This window comes from Hypanus sabinus, chromosome 7, assembly GCF_030144855.1.
Source record: "Hypanus sabinus isolate sHypSab1 chromosome 7, sHypSab1.hap1, whole genome shotgun sequence".
NCBI classification, from domain to species: domain Eukaryota; kingdom Metazoa; phylum Chordata; class Chondrichthyes; order Myliobatiformes; family Dasyatidae; genus Hypanus; species Hypanus sabinus.
In genome coordinates this window covers 16,247,760-16,264,100 of record NC_082712.1, presented here as the reverse complement: position 1 = coordinate 16,264,100, position 16,341 = coordinate 16,247,760, and the positions used below count along the sequence as shown (strand labels likewise).

At 46.1% G+C, this 16,341-nt stretch overlaps 1 protein-coding gene across 4 annotated transcripts in view; it reads right to left on the bottom strand.

Moving 5' to 3' along the window:
• The window catches only part of fbxo4 (F-box protein 4), a 70,751-nt gene that overhangs the window by 37,997 nt on the left and 16,413 nt on the right, over positions 1–16,341 (bottom strand). For all 4 annotated transcript variants that reach the window (XM_059974273.1, XM_059974272.1, XM_059974275.1 and 1 more), the window contains one exon: positions 13,192–13,418. In XM_059974273.1, the coding sequence (XP_059830256.1) occupies positions 13,192–13,418 (227 nt within the window). The remainder of the gene's footprint in view (positions 1–13,191; positions 13,419–16,341) is intronic.

Below are 16,341 nucleotides of genomic sequence, written 5' to 3'. Positions count from 1 at the left end.
AGGTAACCCACATCACACCCAGAACATCAGGTATCCTACATCACACCCAGAACATCAGGTATCCTACATCACACCCAGAACATCAGGTATCCTACATCACACCCAGAACATCAGGTATCCTACAACACACACAGAACATCAGGTATCCTACAACACACACAGAACATCAGGTATCCTACAACACACCCAGAACATCAGGTATCCTACATCACACCCAGAACATCAGGTATCCTACATCACACCCAGAACATCAGGTAACCCACATCACACCCAGAACATCAGGTAACCCACATCACACCCAGAACATCAGGTAACCCACATCACACCCAGAACATCAGGTAACCCACATCACACCCAGAACATCAGGTATCCTACATCACACCCAGAACATCCGGTATCCTACAACACACCCAGAACATCAGGTATCCTTCAACATACCCAGAACATCAGGTATCCTGCAACACATCCAGAACATCAGGTATCCTGCAACACATCCAGAACATCAGGTATCCTGCAACACATCCAGAACATCAGGTATCCTACAACACACCCAGAACATCAGGTATCCTACAACACACCCAGAACATCAGGTATCCTTCAACATACCCAGAACATCAGGTATCCTGCAACACATCCAGAACATCAGGTATCCTACAACACACCCAGAACATCAGGTATCCTACATCATCCCCAGAACATCAGGTATCCTACAACACACCCAGAACATCAGGTAACCCACATCACACCCAGAACATCAGGTATCCTACAACACCCCCAGAACATCAGGTATCCTACAACACACCCAGAACATCAGGTATCCTTCAACATACCCAGAACATCAGGTATCCTGCAACACACCCAGAACATCAGGTATCCTACAACACACCCAGAACATCAGGTATCCTACAACACACCCAGAACATCAGGTATCCTACAACACACCCAGAACATCAGGTATCCTACAACATACAGAGAACATCAGGTGTCCTGCAACACATCCAGCACATCAGGTATCCTACATCACACCCAGAACATCGGGTATCCCACATCACCCCCAGAACATCAGGTAACCCTCATCACACCCAGAACATCAGTTAGAGCACACTCCTTCCCTAAGCTAATGTATCCAGTCCAATGTGTGAATCACAGAACGATAGTTGCCAGCAATGGACTGAGCAGGGCTTTTAACAATTCTAGCAGAACACCTTTTTCTTTGTATCCGGCCCTCATTCAATGCAGCACCACCTCCCCTCAAAGTATTCTGCTACTGCTGTGCCTCTGAACTGTCGGGATGCTGCTGGATGGGAGTGTATTAACTAGAAGGACAGGTTAAACAGTCTGGGATTGTTTTCACTGAGCATCAGTGACTGATGGGTGACCAGGTAGCAGTATATAAATTTGTGAGAGCCAAATAGGGTAAATTACCATGATCATGATTATTCTCAGCAAATTCTTCTACAGAATTGCTTTGCCGTTACCATCTTCTGGACAGTGTCCATAAGACAAAGAAGCAGAAGTCGGCCATTTGGCCCATCCAGTCTGCTCTGCCATTTTATCATGAGCTGATCCATTCTCCCATTTAGTACCACTCCCCCGAACTTGTGTCTTTATGAGACAGGTGACCCCAGCCATTATCAATACTCTTCAGGGATTGTCTGCCTGGTGTCAGTGGTCATGTAACCAGGACTTGTGATCTGCACGGGCTGCTCATACCACCATCCACCACCTGCTCCCACGGATTCACGTGACCCTGATCGGAGGGGGTGAGAGGGGGGAGGAGGGAAGAGGGGGTGACCTGCAGGCTAGCGGAGGAAGGAGCAGCTTACACCTCCTTCGGTAGAGACACACCTCCACACCACCACCTCTCCTTGGGATTGAAGTATCAAATAATAGAGGGCATAGCTTTAAGAGGGGGAAGTTTTGAGGGGAATGTGTGGGCAAGTCTTTTTCACAAGTGGTTGGTGCCTGTGACAGCACTGTTTAAGGGACATTTGGGTTCATTATTGTCACATGTACTGAGCCACAGTGAAAACTTGTCCTGCGTTGTACAGATCAACAGTGCTTTGAGGTAGAACAAAATAGACAGGCATGAACTGGCAGAAATAGACCATGTGCAGGCAGATATGCAGCATAAATTGGCATCATAGTTGGCACAAACATCATACACTGAAGGGTGAAGTCCTATCTGTACTCTGTTGTACTGAGGCTTAACTCTTACAGACCTCTGTGCCCATTCCACGATCTCCACTGTACTGGATAATGAGGCGGTCATAACAGCACACCTTATTGTGTCTAACTTCAGTCAAATCGATGTTTTATATTTCTTTTTTATTTTGGAATTGCTTTCACTAATTTTAAAATCAGTTCTTCCTCCAGCTCCTTCTTGTTACTCAGGGGTAGGGTGCTTAAGCTGGAGAGGGTGCAGGAAAAGTTCCCATGGGGCTGGAGGGCTTGAGTCCGGAGAGAAGTGGGGAAGCTGGAACTGTTCTCCCTGAAAAGCAAGAGGCTGAGGGCTGACATCATAAAGGTACGGATAAGGCGGATGGTCACAGGCTGTTTCTCAGCATAGCAGAGTTTAAAACAGAAGAATAGTGGTTTACAGTGAGAGGGGAAAGGTTTAAAGGGGACCTGAGGAACAGAGTTTTCACCTGAGGATCATGAACTCCTGAAACAACTTACTAGAGAAGTTGGTGAGGCAGCTACAAGGACAACGATGTACATGTAGGGATCTGGGCTAAGTGCAGGCAGATAGGACTGGCTTGGGAGACACCGAGGTCGACAAGGATGTGGTGGGCCATGCCGTCTAACTGTGTGAATCTGTTGTTAGTTGTTGGAGGAGGTGAAAGGAAAGCAGATTGAACAGATGTCGTTCATTCAGGCTATGCTAATTTACTGGATCATTGAACGCTTTTCAATCAGCAGTGTTGGAGACAGACACCACTACATGTTCAAAATGAAGAACAGATGAACACTTGAAATACATTTTGGTGTAGTGATCTGGAAAGAGAATTGCCAAACTGGTGGTTTTGAATATTTCTAAACAATGACTAGTTGGCAAAATGACCAGTTTTATAAATTTCCAGTTTTAAGAATGAGAGAATCACTTCAGCCCACTTCAAACCACTTCTTGTCTGCTGGTTTCATAGATCTTCATATTCCTGTTCACTGCTTCTCCTTCTGCAGAGGCTGCCTGACCTGCTGAGTGTTTCTAGCATTTACGTAAGAACATAAGAAACAGAAGCAGGAGTAGGCCATCCAGCCTATCAAGCTTGCCCCGCCATTCAGTAAGATCATGACTGATCTGTCCGTAATCTAAGCTCCGTCTACCTGCCTTTTCCCCACAACCCTTAGTTCCCTTACTATGTAAAAACCTATCTAACCTGTATCTTAAATATATTTAGTATAAAAGCCTCAACTGTTTCCCTGGGCAGAGAATTCCACAGACTCACCACTCTCTGGGAAAAACAGTTTCTCCTCATCTCCATCCTAAATCTTCTCCCCTGAATCTTGAGGCAATATCCCCTAGTTCTAGTCTCACCTACCAATGGAAACAACTTTCCTACTTCCATCTTATCTATCCCTTTCAAAATTTTGTATGTTTCTATAAGATCCCCTCGCATTCTTCTGAATTCCAGAGCCCCAAGCAACTCAATCTCTCCTCGTGTTAACCCTTTCATTCCTGGAATCAACCTGGTGAAACTCCACTGCACTGTCTCCAAAGCCAGTATATCCTTCCTCAAGTATGGAGACTGTACACAGTACTCCAGGTGTGGCCTCACCAGTACCCTGTATAGTTGCAGCATGACCTCCCTGCTCTTGAATTTAATCCCTCTAGCAGTGAAGGCCAACATTCCATTTGCCTTCTAATAACCTGTTGTACCTACAAACCAACTTTTTGCAATTCATGAACAAGCACTCCCAAGTCCCTCTGCAAAACAGCATGCTGCAATTTTTCACCATTTAAATAATAATCTGCTCTTCTATTATTCCTTCCAAACTGGATGATCTCATATTTACCAACATTGTATTCCATCTGCCAGACCTTGACCCACTCACTTAGCCTATCTATATCCCTCTGCAGACTCTCCACATCCTCTGTACAATTTGCTTTTCCACTCAGTTTAGGGTCATCAGCAAATTTTGCTACGCTACACTCAGTCCCCTCTTCCAAATCATCAATGTAAATGGTAAACAGCTGCAGGCCCAGCACCAACCCCTGCAGCACCCCACTCACCACTGACTGCCAACCGGAGAAACACCCATTTATACCAACTCTCTGCCTTCTATTGGTTAACCAATCCACTATCCATGCCAATACACTTCCTCTGACTCCATGCATCCGTATCTTATTTATAAGTCTCTTGTGAGGCACCTTATCAAACACCTTCTGGAAATCCAAGTATACGACATCCACTGCACTCATTATGTCCTCAAAGAACTCCAGTAAGTTTGTCAAACAGGACCTGCCCTTTCTGAATCCATGCTGTGTCTGTCTAATGGAACCACTCCTTTCTAAATGTTTCGCTATTTCTTCCTTAATGATAGCTTCAAGCATTTTCCCAACTACAGATGTTAAGCTAACTGGTCTATAGTTGCCTGTCTTTTGCCTACATCCTTTTTTAAAAAGTGGTGTGACATTTGCCGTCTTCCAATCCACTGGGACCTGCCCAGAGTCTAGAGAATTTTGATAAGTGATTACTAACGCGTCTACTATAACCTCTGCCAATTCCTTCAGTACCCTGGGATGCATCCCATCAGGACCAGGGGACTTACCTTCCTTCAGGCCCTCCAGTTTGCTCATCACTATCTCTTTAGTGACAGTGATTTTATCAAGGTCCTTACCTCCCATTTCGTCCATAACATCATTGACATATTCTCCACCGTGAAGGCTGATACAAAACAGTCGTTCAATGCCTCAGCCATTTCCTTATCACCCAATATCAATTTCCCTTTCTCATCTTCCAAGGGACCTAGGTTGACTTTAGCCATCCTCTTCCGCTTTATATATTATAAAAACTTTTCCTATCTGTTTTTTTTTATATCTTGTGCTAATTTACTTTCATGCTTTATCTTCCCTTATTTCTTGTTTAGTTGTTCTCTGTTGCTTTTCAAAGTTTTCCCAATCCTCCAGTCTCCCACTACCGTTCGCGACTTTGTACACGAGGTTTTAATTTGATCTTATCTTTTATTTCCTTAGTTATCCAAGACTGGCTCTCCCCACACCTACTGTCCTTACTTTTGACTAGATTATACTTTTGTTGAGCACTGTGAAAAATCTCATTAAAAGTATTCCACTGTTCCTCAACTGTCCTACCAAATAGCCTGTGCTCCCAATCCACATTAGCCAACTCCTTCCTCATCCCTTTGTAGTCTCCCTTGTTCAAGCATAATACACTAGTTTTAGATCTATTACATCCTCCATCTGTATGTGAAATTCAATCATACTATGATCACTCTTTCCAAGAGAATCCCTGACTACAAGATCGTTAATCTTACTTGTCTCATTGCACGGGACTAGAGCTAAGATAGTATTTTCCCTTGTAGGTTCACTAACATGCTGTTCAAGAAAGCCATCACAGATGCATTCTATGAAGTCTTCTTCAAGACTTCCTTGACAAAGCTGATTCACCCAATCTATGTAGAAGTTAAAATCCCCCATGACAACTGCCGTTCCATTCTTACAAGCCTCAGTTATTTCTTGGTTAATCGCCTCTGCCACTGCAATATTTTTATTAGGTGGCCTATAGACAATGCTCACCAGTGATTTTTTCCCCTTTACTATTCTTAATCTCTACTCAGATGGACTCAACATTCTGCTCCTTAAATCTTAATATCGTCTCTCACAATCACCTTGATCTCATCCCTAATCAAGAGTGCCACCCCACCTCCTCTGCCTTCCTGCCTATCTTTCCGTATTTTCTGATACCCTTGGATATTTAATTCCCAGTCATCTCCACCTTGCAACCAGCTTTCTGTAATGGCCACTAAATCATATGCCTGGGTCCTGATCTGTGCCACAAAATCTGAAGCTTTTATTTCAGATTTCCAGCATCTGCAGTTTGTTTTAAATTTTCCTTGCCTTGACATGAACTACTTTGAAAAGAGAGTTGGACAGCTGAATGGATAGGAATGGCTCGGAGGTCGTGGGCCAGATAGGACTAATTTGGATGGTCAGTATGGAGAAGCTGGGCCGAAGGATCTGTTTGCATGCCGTTAACTCAATGACTCTATAACAGCCAGAATCGCAAAGGTTTAAAAGAAGAAGTGCTGTGCTGATGAACACTTTGAGATAAAGACAATCTTTATCTGTCACATTTACATCAAAACATACAGGGAAAAGCATTGTTTACATCAAATCATAAGTGAGGATTGTGCTCCGCATCCATGCTTCTGGCACCAACACAGCATGCCCAAAACTCACTAACCCTAACCTATATGTCTGAAATGTGGGAGGAAACTGGAGCACCCCGAGGAAACCCACACAGTCACAGGGAGAATGTACAAACTCCATAAACCCAGAAGGCCATAAGACATAGTGAGTTCTTACAAGCAGTGGCAAGAATTTAACCCCAATTCTGCTCCTATGTGTTATATCTAAACCAGCAGATATACTAGCCCTGCTCCAGGGAGGTGGGAACGACATGCCAGTTAGCCTATTGTCCATCACTGTAAAAATGCTAGAAGCATTCAAGTTACAAGAAACTTTAATGTAATTAGGCGGAGTCAAACTATTTTATGAAAGGGAAAGTGACAAAGTTTAGGTTGGCAGAGTGGATGCAGTGGACAGGACTTAGATTTGAAGAGCTGTGACCTTCCTCGATTCCGGAGCAGAGAAGGATTGGTAATAAATGCTGGGAATACTCTGTGTGTGATTGAATAGATCGGTGCCAATAAAAGGTTACTGCACAAGATTGATCTTAACATGATAAACGATCAGTTACCTGAGGAGAGATCAGAATCTGCAGATGCTGGAGATCTGCAGCAACACATGAAGGAGCTAGAGGAAGTCAGGAGGGAATTGGACAGTCGATGTTTCAAGTCGAAGACTGTCCATTTCTCTCCATCGAGGAGATTGTGTAAGTGTTTGGGAAGGTCTGTGTGTAAATAAGTAAGTGCTTAGAACATCATGGATAAAAATAAGTAAATGTTCAGAAAATTCGGGGTCCATATGGCACCACAGTAGCGTAGCAGAGAGTGCGATGTTGTTACAGCTCAGGGATCAGAGTTCAGAGTTCAATTCCAGTGCTGTCTGTAAGGAGTCTCTGCGTTCTCATGAGTGGGTGACCTTCTTCTGGGTGCTTTAGTTGCCTCCATGGTCCAAAGACACACTGGGTTGGCAGGTTTTGTAAATTGTCCATCGATTAGGCTAGGGTTAAATTGCAGGGTGGTGCAGCTTGCTGGGCTGAAGGACCTGTTCAGTACGGCATCTCCAAGTACGTAGACAGACAAACAGACAGGTATAGATTTCTCAGGAAATCACTAAAACAGGAACAGCAAATGCTGGAAACTCAGTAGGTCAGGCTGTATCTGTGGGAAGTGAAACAAGATTTAACATTGAGACGAGAGAGTGATAGTCATAGTGAGGTACAGTACAGAAACAGGCTCTTTGGCCCCTCTAGCCCTCGCCAAACCATTGAAACAGACTACTCCCATCGACCTGCACCGGGACCATAGCCCTCCATACCCCTACCATCCATGTACCTATCAAACTTGGCTGAAACATTGAACTTGAGCTTGCTGGCAGTTTGTTGCACACTCTCACAACCTTTGTTCGGGATGTAGGATTAGATGGTCTCCCCACCTCACCGTCTACCTTGCAACGCTATTGTCAGTCTGTCCTGCATATTGACGATGATTGCAACACAGTCATCAGCACTGTTGTAATGTTCTGATCTGTATCAACAGTATGCAAGACAATGTTTTGGATGTATCTCAGTATTTTTGACAGGATTAAATAAATTTAAACTTACATTGGTGCAAAAACTAACCAGTAAGGAGAGTGTGAGCCAATGCCTCTTTCAGAACGTTAAAGGAAGGAAGTTTTGCAACATAGGCCCACAGGAAATTGATAAAATTGCACATGGTGAACAGTGTTCAGATCTGTCTCTTAACATGAAGAAACACACTGGAGACAAAGCTGGTGCAGCAAGATGAATCCCTGAGGTGAGTGAACCATGGTCTCTGAAATCAAAAAGCATAGTCATCTGTCCCGAGCAAATCGAGTACAGCAAGCACGATATACAGCAGTGAGGGCCAGGGACCGAGATTCTCAACCCTGCGTCCACAGGCACAATACAGGGCAGTGAGGGCCAGGGACCGAGATTCTCAACCCTGCGTCCACAGGCACAATACAGGGCAGTGAGGGCCAGGGACCGAGAATCTCAACCCTGTGTCCACAGGCACAATACAGGGCAGTGAGGGCCAGGGACCGAGATTCTCAACCCTGCGTCCACAGGCACAATACAGGGCAGTGAGGGCCAGGGACCGAGATTCTCAACCCTGCGTCCACAGGCACAATACAGGGCTCTGAAGTGCAGACACTGAAGTTCTCAATCCTGCATCTACAAGCACAATACGGATGGAGACGGGTTGGGACTGAGGTTGTGAAACATACATCTACAAACACAGTATAGGATACTGAGGGTTAGGAACGGAGGTTCTCAGTCCCACGTCTACAAGCTCAGTAGGGGCAGAGAGGGACAGAGATTGTGGTTCTGAATCCTCCACCTACAAGCACAATAGAGGCAGTGAGGGGTAGGGACTGAGGTTCTCAATTAATAGGTTCCCTATTATATTTTTTATGAAATATTTTTATTACAAGTTCAGTGGTCCAATATATATAAGACAAGTCGCTTTTTATTGTCATTTCGACCATAAACTGCTGGTACAGTACACAGTAAAAGAAACAACATTCCTCCAGGACCCTGGTGCTGCATGAAACAACACAAAACTACACTAGACTATGTGAGACAGCATAAGGCTACATTAGACTACACAGAACAACACAACAACTACACCAGACTACAAACCTACACAGGACTACATAAAGTGTACAAAACAGTGCAGGGCAGTACAATACTTAATAAATAAATAAAGAACAAGACAATAGGCACAGTAGAGGACAACTTTCAATATAATAATAAACCACTGACTAACACAATTACTATACAACTATGACAAATGACATTAAACTGAAATGTTTCCATTTCCGTCAACGATGGCACTAATCCCCCATGGAGATTAGTCCAACAGTCCCGGAACGCCTCTATTGTTCCGTGGGCAGCACGTGTTCCCCCTCAATTTACCCAGGCACGGACATACCTCTTAAACATTGCCAGGCAGTCTGCCTGGGCAGATCCCTCTGCCACCCATTCCCAAGACCCAAGGATGGCTGATTTAACCAGCCCCAGTAGCAAGTTAACAAGGATATCCTCATCCCTCCATGCCCCCTCCTTACTGGATGACTGTATATAAATAGGGTGGGGCTAAAATGTAACTAGAAGACAAGGAGCAATTCTTGCAGATACACGAAAAGGGGCTGCAGCCTCGCACACCCCATGTACACGTGTTACACGGTCTCCTCTAGCCCGCAAAGGTGGCATGCGGGTGGGAGATCCGTGTACAAACTAAAGAATTTATTACAAGGCACCGCTCTATGCAGCAGCCTCCAGCCGAGATCCCCCAGGTGCATGGGAAGAACCCCCTCGTAAAGGGACTTCCAGTGAGGACCCTCTTCACCTCCGGGTGGAAAGACTGACCACCATGGCGTGTCGGGACGGTGGACAAGGGCAAGGAAGTGGAGGGTGTGGAGCAGCGGCCCATACAAATACCTCCTACTTGCATCCCTGAATGGGACGGTGGGTGTTGAGGAGAGACGGCTCAAGTTGTGTGGACTCGGCTCCTGGGGAAGATTGCGGGGCCTGGGCCCGACAAGCAGCTCGGCCTGAGTCGGTCCACACACCTGAGCTGCACTGACACCTACTGAAGTAGGACAAGGGTCGGCCAGGACACCGCCCTCTGCCAGAGGACGGGATTCCCAGCCTGAGGCGACCAAGTTCCAGACTCTCAGTAGGTCCTGACAGAAGCTGGGCAGACTCCGCAAAGCAGCAATGACGCCCACTGGTCCTGAGGCGCAGAGCCACCAGCTACATACGGACACACGCCAGTGACTGTCTGGCCTCTCCCATTGGGAGACTCAAGACCTATACAGGGCAGTGAGGAATAGGGACTGAGGTTGTGAATCCTGTGTGTACTGGCATGATACATGGCAGTGAGGGGTAGGGACTGAGGTTGTGAATCCTGTGTGTACTGGTACGATACATGGCAGTGAGGAATAGGGACTGAGGTTGTGAATCCTGTGTGTACTGGTACGATACATGGCAGTGAGGGGTAGGGACTGAGGTTGTGAATCCTGTGTGTACTGGTACGATACATGGCAGTGAGGGGTAGGGACTGAGGTTGTGAATCCTGTGTGTACTGGCATGATACATGGCAGTGAGGGGTAGGGACTGAGGTTGTGAATCCTGTGTGTACTGGTACGATACATGGCAGTGAGGGGTAGGGACTGAGGTTGTGAATCCTGTGTGTACTGGTACAATACATGGCAGTGAGGGGTAGGGACTGAGGTTGTGAATCCTGTGTGTACTGGTACGATACATGGCAGTGAGGGGTAGGGACTGAGGTTGTGAATCCTGTGTGTACTGGTACGATACATGGCAGTGAGGGGTAGGGACTGAGGTTGTGAATCCTGTGTGTACTGGTACGTTACATGGCAGTGAGGGGTAGGGACTGAGGTTGTGAATCCTGTGTGTACTGGTACGATACATGGCAGTGAGGGGTAGGGACTGAGGTTGTGAATCCTGTGTGTACTGGTACGATACATGGCAGTGAGGGGTAGGGACTGAGGTTGTGAATCCTGTGTGTACTGGTACGATACATGGCAGTGAGGGGTAGGGACTGAGGTTGTGAATCCTGTGTGTACTGGTACGATACATGGCAGTGAGGGGTAGGGACTGAGGTTGTGAATCCTGTGTGTACTGGTACGATACATGGCAGTGAGGGGTAGGGACTGAGGTTGTGAATCCTGTGTGTACTGGTACGATACATGGCAGTGAGGGGTAGGGACTGAAGGTCAATCCTTTTACAAACACGATATGGGGCAGTCAGGGACTGAGGTTCTGAATCCAATGTTTTCGAGCACGATACAGGGCGGTGAGGGACAGGTCTGAGAATCTCAATCCTATGTCAACAAGAATGATAAATGTCAGTGAGGGGTAGGGACTGAGGTTGTGAATCCTGTGTGTACTGGCACGATACATGGCAGTGAGGGGTAGGGACTGAGGTTCTGAGTCAAATGTCTACAAGAAAGATGCAGGGCAGTGAAGGGAAGTGACTCAGGCTCCCAATCCTCCATCTACAAGCTCAATGCCAGGGACAGGGGAGAGGGAACAGAGATTCTCAATCCTACATCTACAAGCTCAATGCCACGGACAGGGGAGAGGGAACTGAGTTTCCCAAAACTACATCTACAAGCTCAATGCCACGGACAGGGGAGAGGGAACTGAGATTCTCAATCCTACATCTACAAGCACGATACCAGGGAGTGAGTGAATGGGACTGAGTTTCTGAATCCTCTGTCTACAATGACAACACAGGGCAGAGAGGGACAGGGACTGAGGCTGTGAATCCTGCATCTACAGTCACAACACAGGGCAGAGAGGGACAGGGACTGAGTTTCTGAATCCTGCATCTACAATCACAACACAGGGCAGAGGGGGACAGGGACTGAGTTTCTGAATTCTGCATCTACAATCACAACACAGGGCAGAGAGGGACAGGGACTGAGTTTCTGAATCCTCTGTCTACAATCACAACACAGGGCAGAGAGGGACAGGGACTGAGTTTCTGAATCCTGCATCTACAATCACAACACAGGGCAGAGAGGGACACGGACTGAGTTTCTGAATCCTCTGTCTACAATCACAACACAGGGCAGAGAGGGACAGGGACTGAGTTTCTGAATCCTGCATCTACAATCACAACACAGGGCAGAGAGGGACAGGGACTGAGTTTCTGAATCCTGCATCTACAATCACAACACAGGGCAGAGAGGGACAGGGACGGAGTTTCTGAATCCTGCATCTACAATCACAACACAGGGCAGAGAGGGACACGGACTGAGTTTCTGAATCCTGCATCTTGCATTGTAAAGCTGCCACAAAACAGCAAATTTCATAACAAATGTTAAAGAGAAAGCGAAGACTCACAAGGATGTTGCTGAAACTCCTTTTGACTCATTGGCTTTATAAATCAAAGTATTAGGGTCAGGATTTGTGATGTTATGTTGAAAATGTGTAATAGTTGGGCTAGGCCTAATTTGGAGTACCGTGTGCAGATTTTGGTCTCCCACCTGCAGGAAAGATGCCAATAAGATTGAAAGGGTACAGAGAAAACTTCCATGGATTTGCCAGAACTTGAGGACCTGAGTTACAGGGAAAGGTTGAATAGGTTAGGATCTTATTCTCTGGAACACGGAAGTCTGAGAGGAGATTAGATTGAGGTATACTAAATTATGGGGGGCATAGACAGGGTAAATACAAGCAGGCTTTTTCTACTGAGGTTGGGTGAAATGACAAGTAGAGGTCATGGGTTAAGGGTGAAAGGTGAAATGTTTAAGGGGAACATGAGTGGGAACTTCCTCATCCAGAGGGAGGTGAGAGTGTGAAATGAATTGCCACTGGAGGTGGTGGATGTGGGTTCAATTTCAACACTGAGTCATAAAGAACTACTGCACACGAACCAGTCATTCGGCCCATCTAGTCTGTGCTGAACTGTGACTCTGCCTAGTCCCATTGACCCGCACCTGGACCATAGCCTTCCATACCCTTCCAATCATGAACCTAACCAAATTCCTCTTAAATATTGAATGGAGGGCTGTGGTCCAGGTGCAGGTTGGTGGGACTAGGTACAATAACAGTTCAGCATGGACTAGATGGACTGAAGGGCCTGTAGTAGAGTTCTATGATGCCGTTTGTTATAATGAGCCTGATTCTGATACACTGATCACAGATAATACTATTACATGGCATGATAAGCCAGATTAAGTCTGTTCAAAGAGGCTTCAGGACTACCATTCGCCAAGGATCAGATGGTGAGCATTCAGTGGGTTTTGGGGAAAAGAATTTCACTCACGTTGCCATATAATCCTGCTCCGTTATATCTATGAGTGGTTTGCTGAGCAGGGCTGCATCGGGCAGCGACAGGTAGTCGACAGATTTCCAGTGAGGGAGATCTCGCAGTAAAAAGTAGCGCCACAGCAGTGGGTCGCGGACCATGGTGTTCCAGTGGCGACTGACACACCCCAGCTGACACAGGTCTCTGGGGGGCAGCAAAGCCACAATGTAAAGTTGTAACTCTTCCTGAAACCAAACACACACAGATCTCAGCCTGGGCTTCCAACAACAGCACAAATGGTGGGACGGGGAGGCGGAGTGGGGAAAGAGGACCACACAAATGATCAGTCGTCCGGTTGGAATATCAGTAAAAATACATGGCAGATGCATTGCAGGCAATGGACAAAGGATTAAGAACACAAAATGCTGGCAGAACTCAGCAGGCCAGACAGCATCTATGGGAGGAGGTAGTGACAAAGGATTGTCTTTTTTTAAATCTGACATTTAAAGTCCTTGCCTTTTACCCTCTGGAATCCGTTTTGAACTACTCTCCACTCGACTGCAGAGGTTCTGGGTAAAATGGCTCACTCACTTTGACTGTCTTTTTGTGAATGTTGGATCCTCACCACAGATGATCACTGATGTACAGAGGGATCTTGCTGTGCACGTGGATGGAGTGGTAAAGAGGGCGGGTGGAATGTGTGTGTTGGCAGCACCATGTGGGGCAACATTAAAGGCTGCCCCGGCATATCCTGAGGTTGTGTTGGTTGTGAACACATTGCACAGTATGCTTAGGTGTACAGCATATGTAATAATTCATGGATCTGCATCTGTAAAGGCATTGAGTATAAAAGTTAGGAAGTCATGCTGTTGGGCTGGACCTGGAGCATTGTATCTAGTTCTGGTTTCTACAGTGCAGAGCAACACACACACACAATGCTGGAGGAACTCAGCAGGTCAAGCAGCATCTATGGAGACAGACAATGTTTCAGGCAAAGACCCTTCATCAGGGCTAGGAACATGGAAAAGACCAGAATTTAAAAAGTGGAGCTGGGGGGGCAGGGGAGGAGGGGAGGACTAGTGAGACGGTGATAGGTGAAACCAGGTGGGAAAGCTAAAGGGATGGAGAAGAAGGAATCTGATAGGAGAGGGATGAAAGTACCATGGGAGAAAGGGAAGTAGGAAGGTACAAGGGTGATGTGATAGGCAGGTGAAGAGAAGAGGCAAGAGGCCAGAGTTGGGAATAGGGAGATTCAATATTAACACTCTGTGCAACCCAAACTGTGTATCCCCCAAGGGGCGTGGTGGAGGGAGCTTCACTCTGTCTCTGACCTTGGGAGTGTGTCATGGGACAGTGAAGAGGGAGTTTCATTCTGTGTCAGTAAATTTTCTGATGACACAAAGGTTGGGGGTGTTGTGGATAGTGTGGAGGGCTGTCAGAGGTTACAGCGGGACATTGATAGGATGCAAAACTGAGCTGAGAAATGGCAGATGGAGTTCAACCCAGATAAGTGTGAAGGGTTCATTTTGGTAGGTCAAATATGATGACAGGATATAGTATTAATGGTAAGACTCTTGGCAGTGTGGAGGGATCTTGGGGTCCAAGTCCATAGGACACTCAAAGCAGCTGCGCAGGTTGACTCTGTGGTTAAGAAGGCATATGATGCATTGGCCTTCATCAATCGTAGGATTGAATTTAGGAGCCGAGAGGTAATGTTGCAGCTATATAGGACCCTGGTCAGACCCCACTTGAAGTAGTGTGCTCAGTTCTGCTCACCTCACTACAGGAAGGATACGGAAACCATAGGAAGGGTGCAGAGGAGATTTACAAGGATGTTGCCTGGATTGGGGAGCATGCCTTATGAGAATAGGTTGAGTGAACTTGACCTTTTCTCCTTGGAGCGACGGAGGATGAGAGGTGACCTGACAGAGGTGTATAAGATAATGAGAGGCATTGATCGTGTGGATAGTCAGAGGCATTTTCCCAGGGCTAAAATGGCTAGCACAAGAGACACAGTTTTAAGGTGATTGGAAGTAGGTACAGAGGAGATGTCAGGAGTAATTATTTTTTTTTAAAACGCAGGGAGTGGTGAGTACGTTGAATGGGCTGCCAGTGACGGTAGTGGAGGCAGATACGATAGGGTATTTTAAGAGACTCCTGGACAGGTACATGGAGCTCAGAAAAATAGAGGGCTATGGGTAACCCTAGGTAATTTCTAAGATAAGGACAAGTTCAGCACAGTTTTGTGGACTGAAAGGCCTGTATTGTGCTGTAGGTTTTCTCTGTTTCTATATAAGCAAGAATGTACTACTGGGGCTTTATAAGGCAGTGGTCAGACTGCACATGAGCAGTTTTGGGCCCCTTATCTAAGAAAAGATGGGCTGGTATTGTCGAGGGTCCAGAGGACATTCACGAGAATTATTCTGGGAATGAAAAGGTTAACATACGAGGAGCATTTGACGGCTCTGGGCCTGTACTCACTGAAGTTTAGAAGAATGGCAGGGGGGGTTATCTCATTGTAAGGCCTAGATAAAGTGAACATGGAGAGGATGTTTCCCATAGCGGGAGAATCTCGGACCAGAGGGCACAGCCTCAGAATAGGATGAGAAGGAATTTCTTTAGCCAGAGGTTGGTGAGTCTGTGGAATTCATTGTCACCGATGGCAGAGGAGGCCAAATCATTTGGTTATACTTAAAGTGGAAGTTGATAGATTCCTGATTAATTAAGGGATTAAAGGTTACAGGAAGAAGGCAAGAGAATGGGGTTGGGGTTGACAGGGATAATAAATCAACCATGATGAATGGAAAGGCAGACGATGGCCCAAATGGCCTCATTCTGCTCCTATGTCTTATGTACTAGAGATTCTGCAGATGCTGGAAGTCTGGATCAACACACAAAATGCTGAAGGAACTTAGCAGGTCAGGAAGCATCTATGGAGAGAAGTATCCAGTCGACATTTTGGGCTGAGACAATTCATCAGGACTGTGTGTGCGTGCGTGTGCGTATGAAATAATTGTTACTCTGGATCCGATGCAGCACAGAAAAAAACACAATGAGATAAAGAACATGATAAATATCAACACGCAAGATAGTTACTGCACTGTACCACGCAAAGTCTCAGCCACATATATATAAAACTAGGGAACCCAAGTCTTGTTCAGTGCTGTA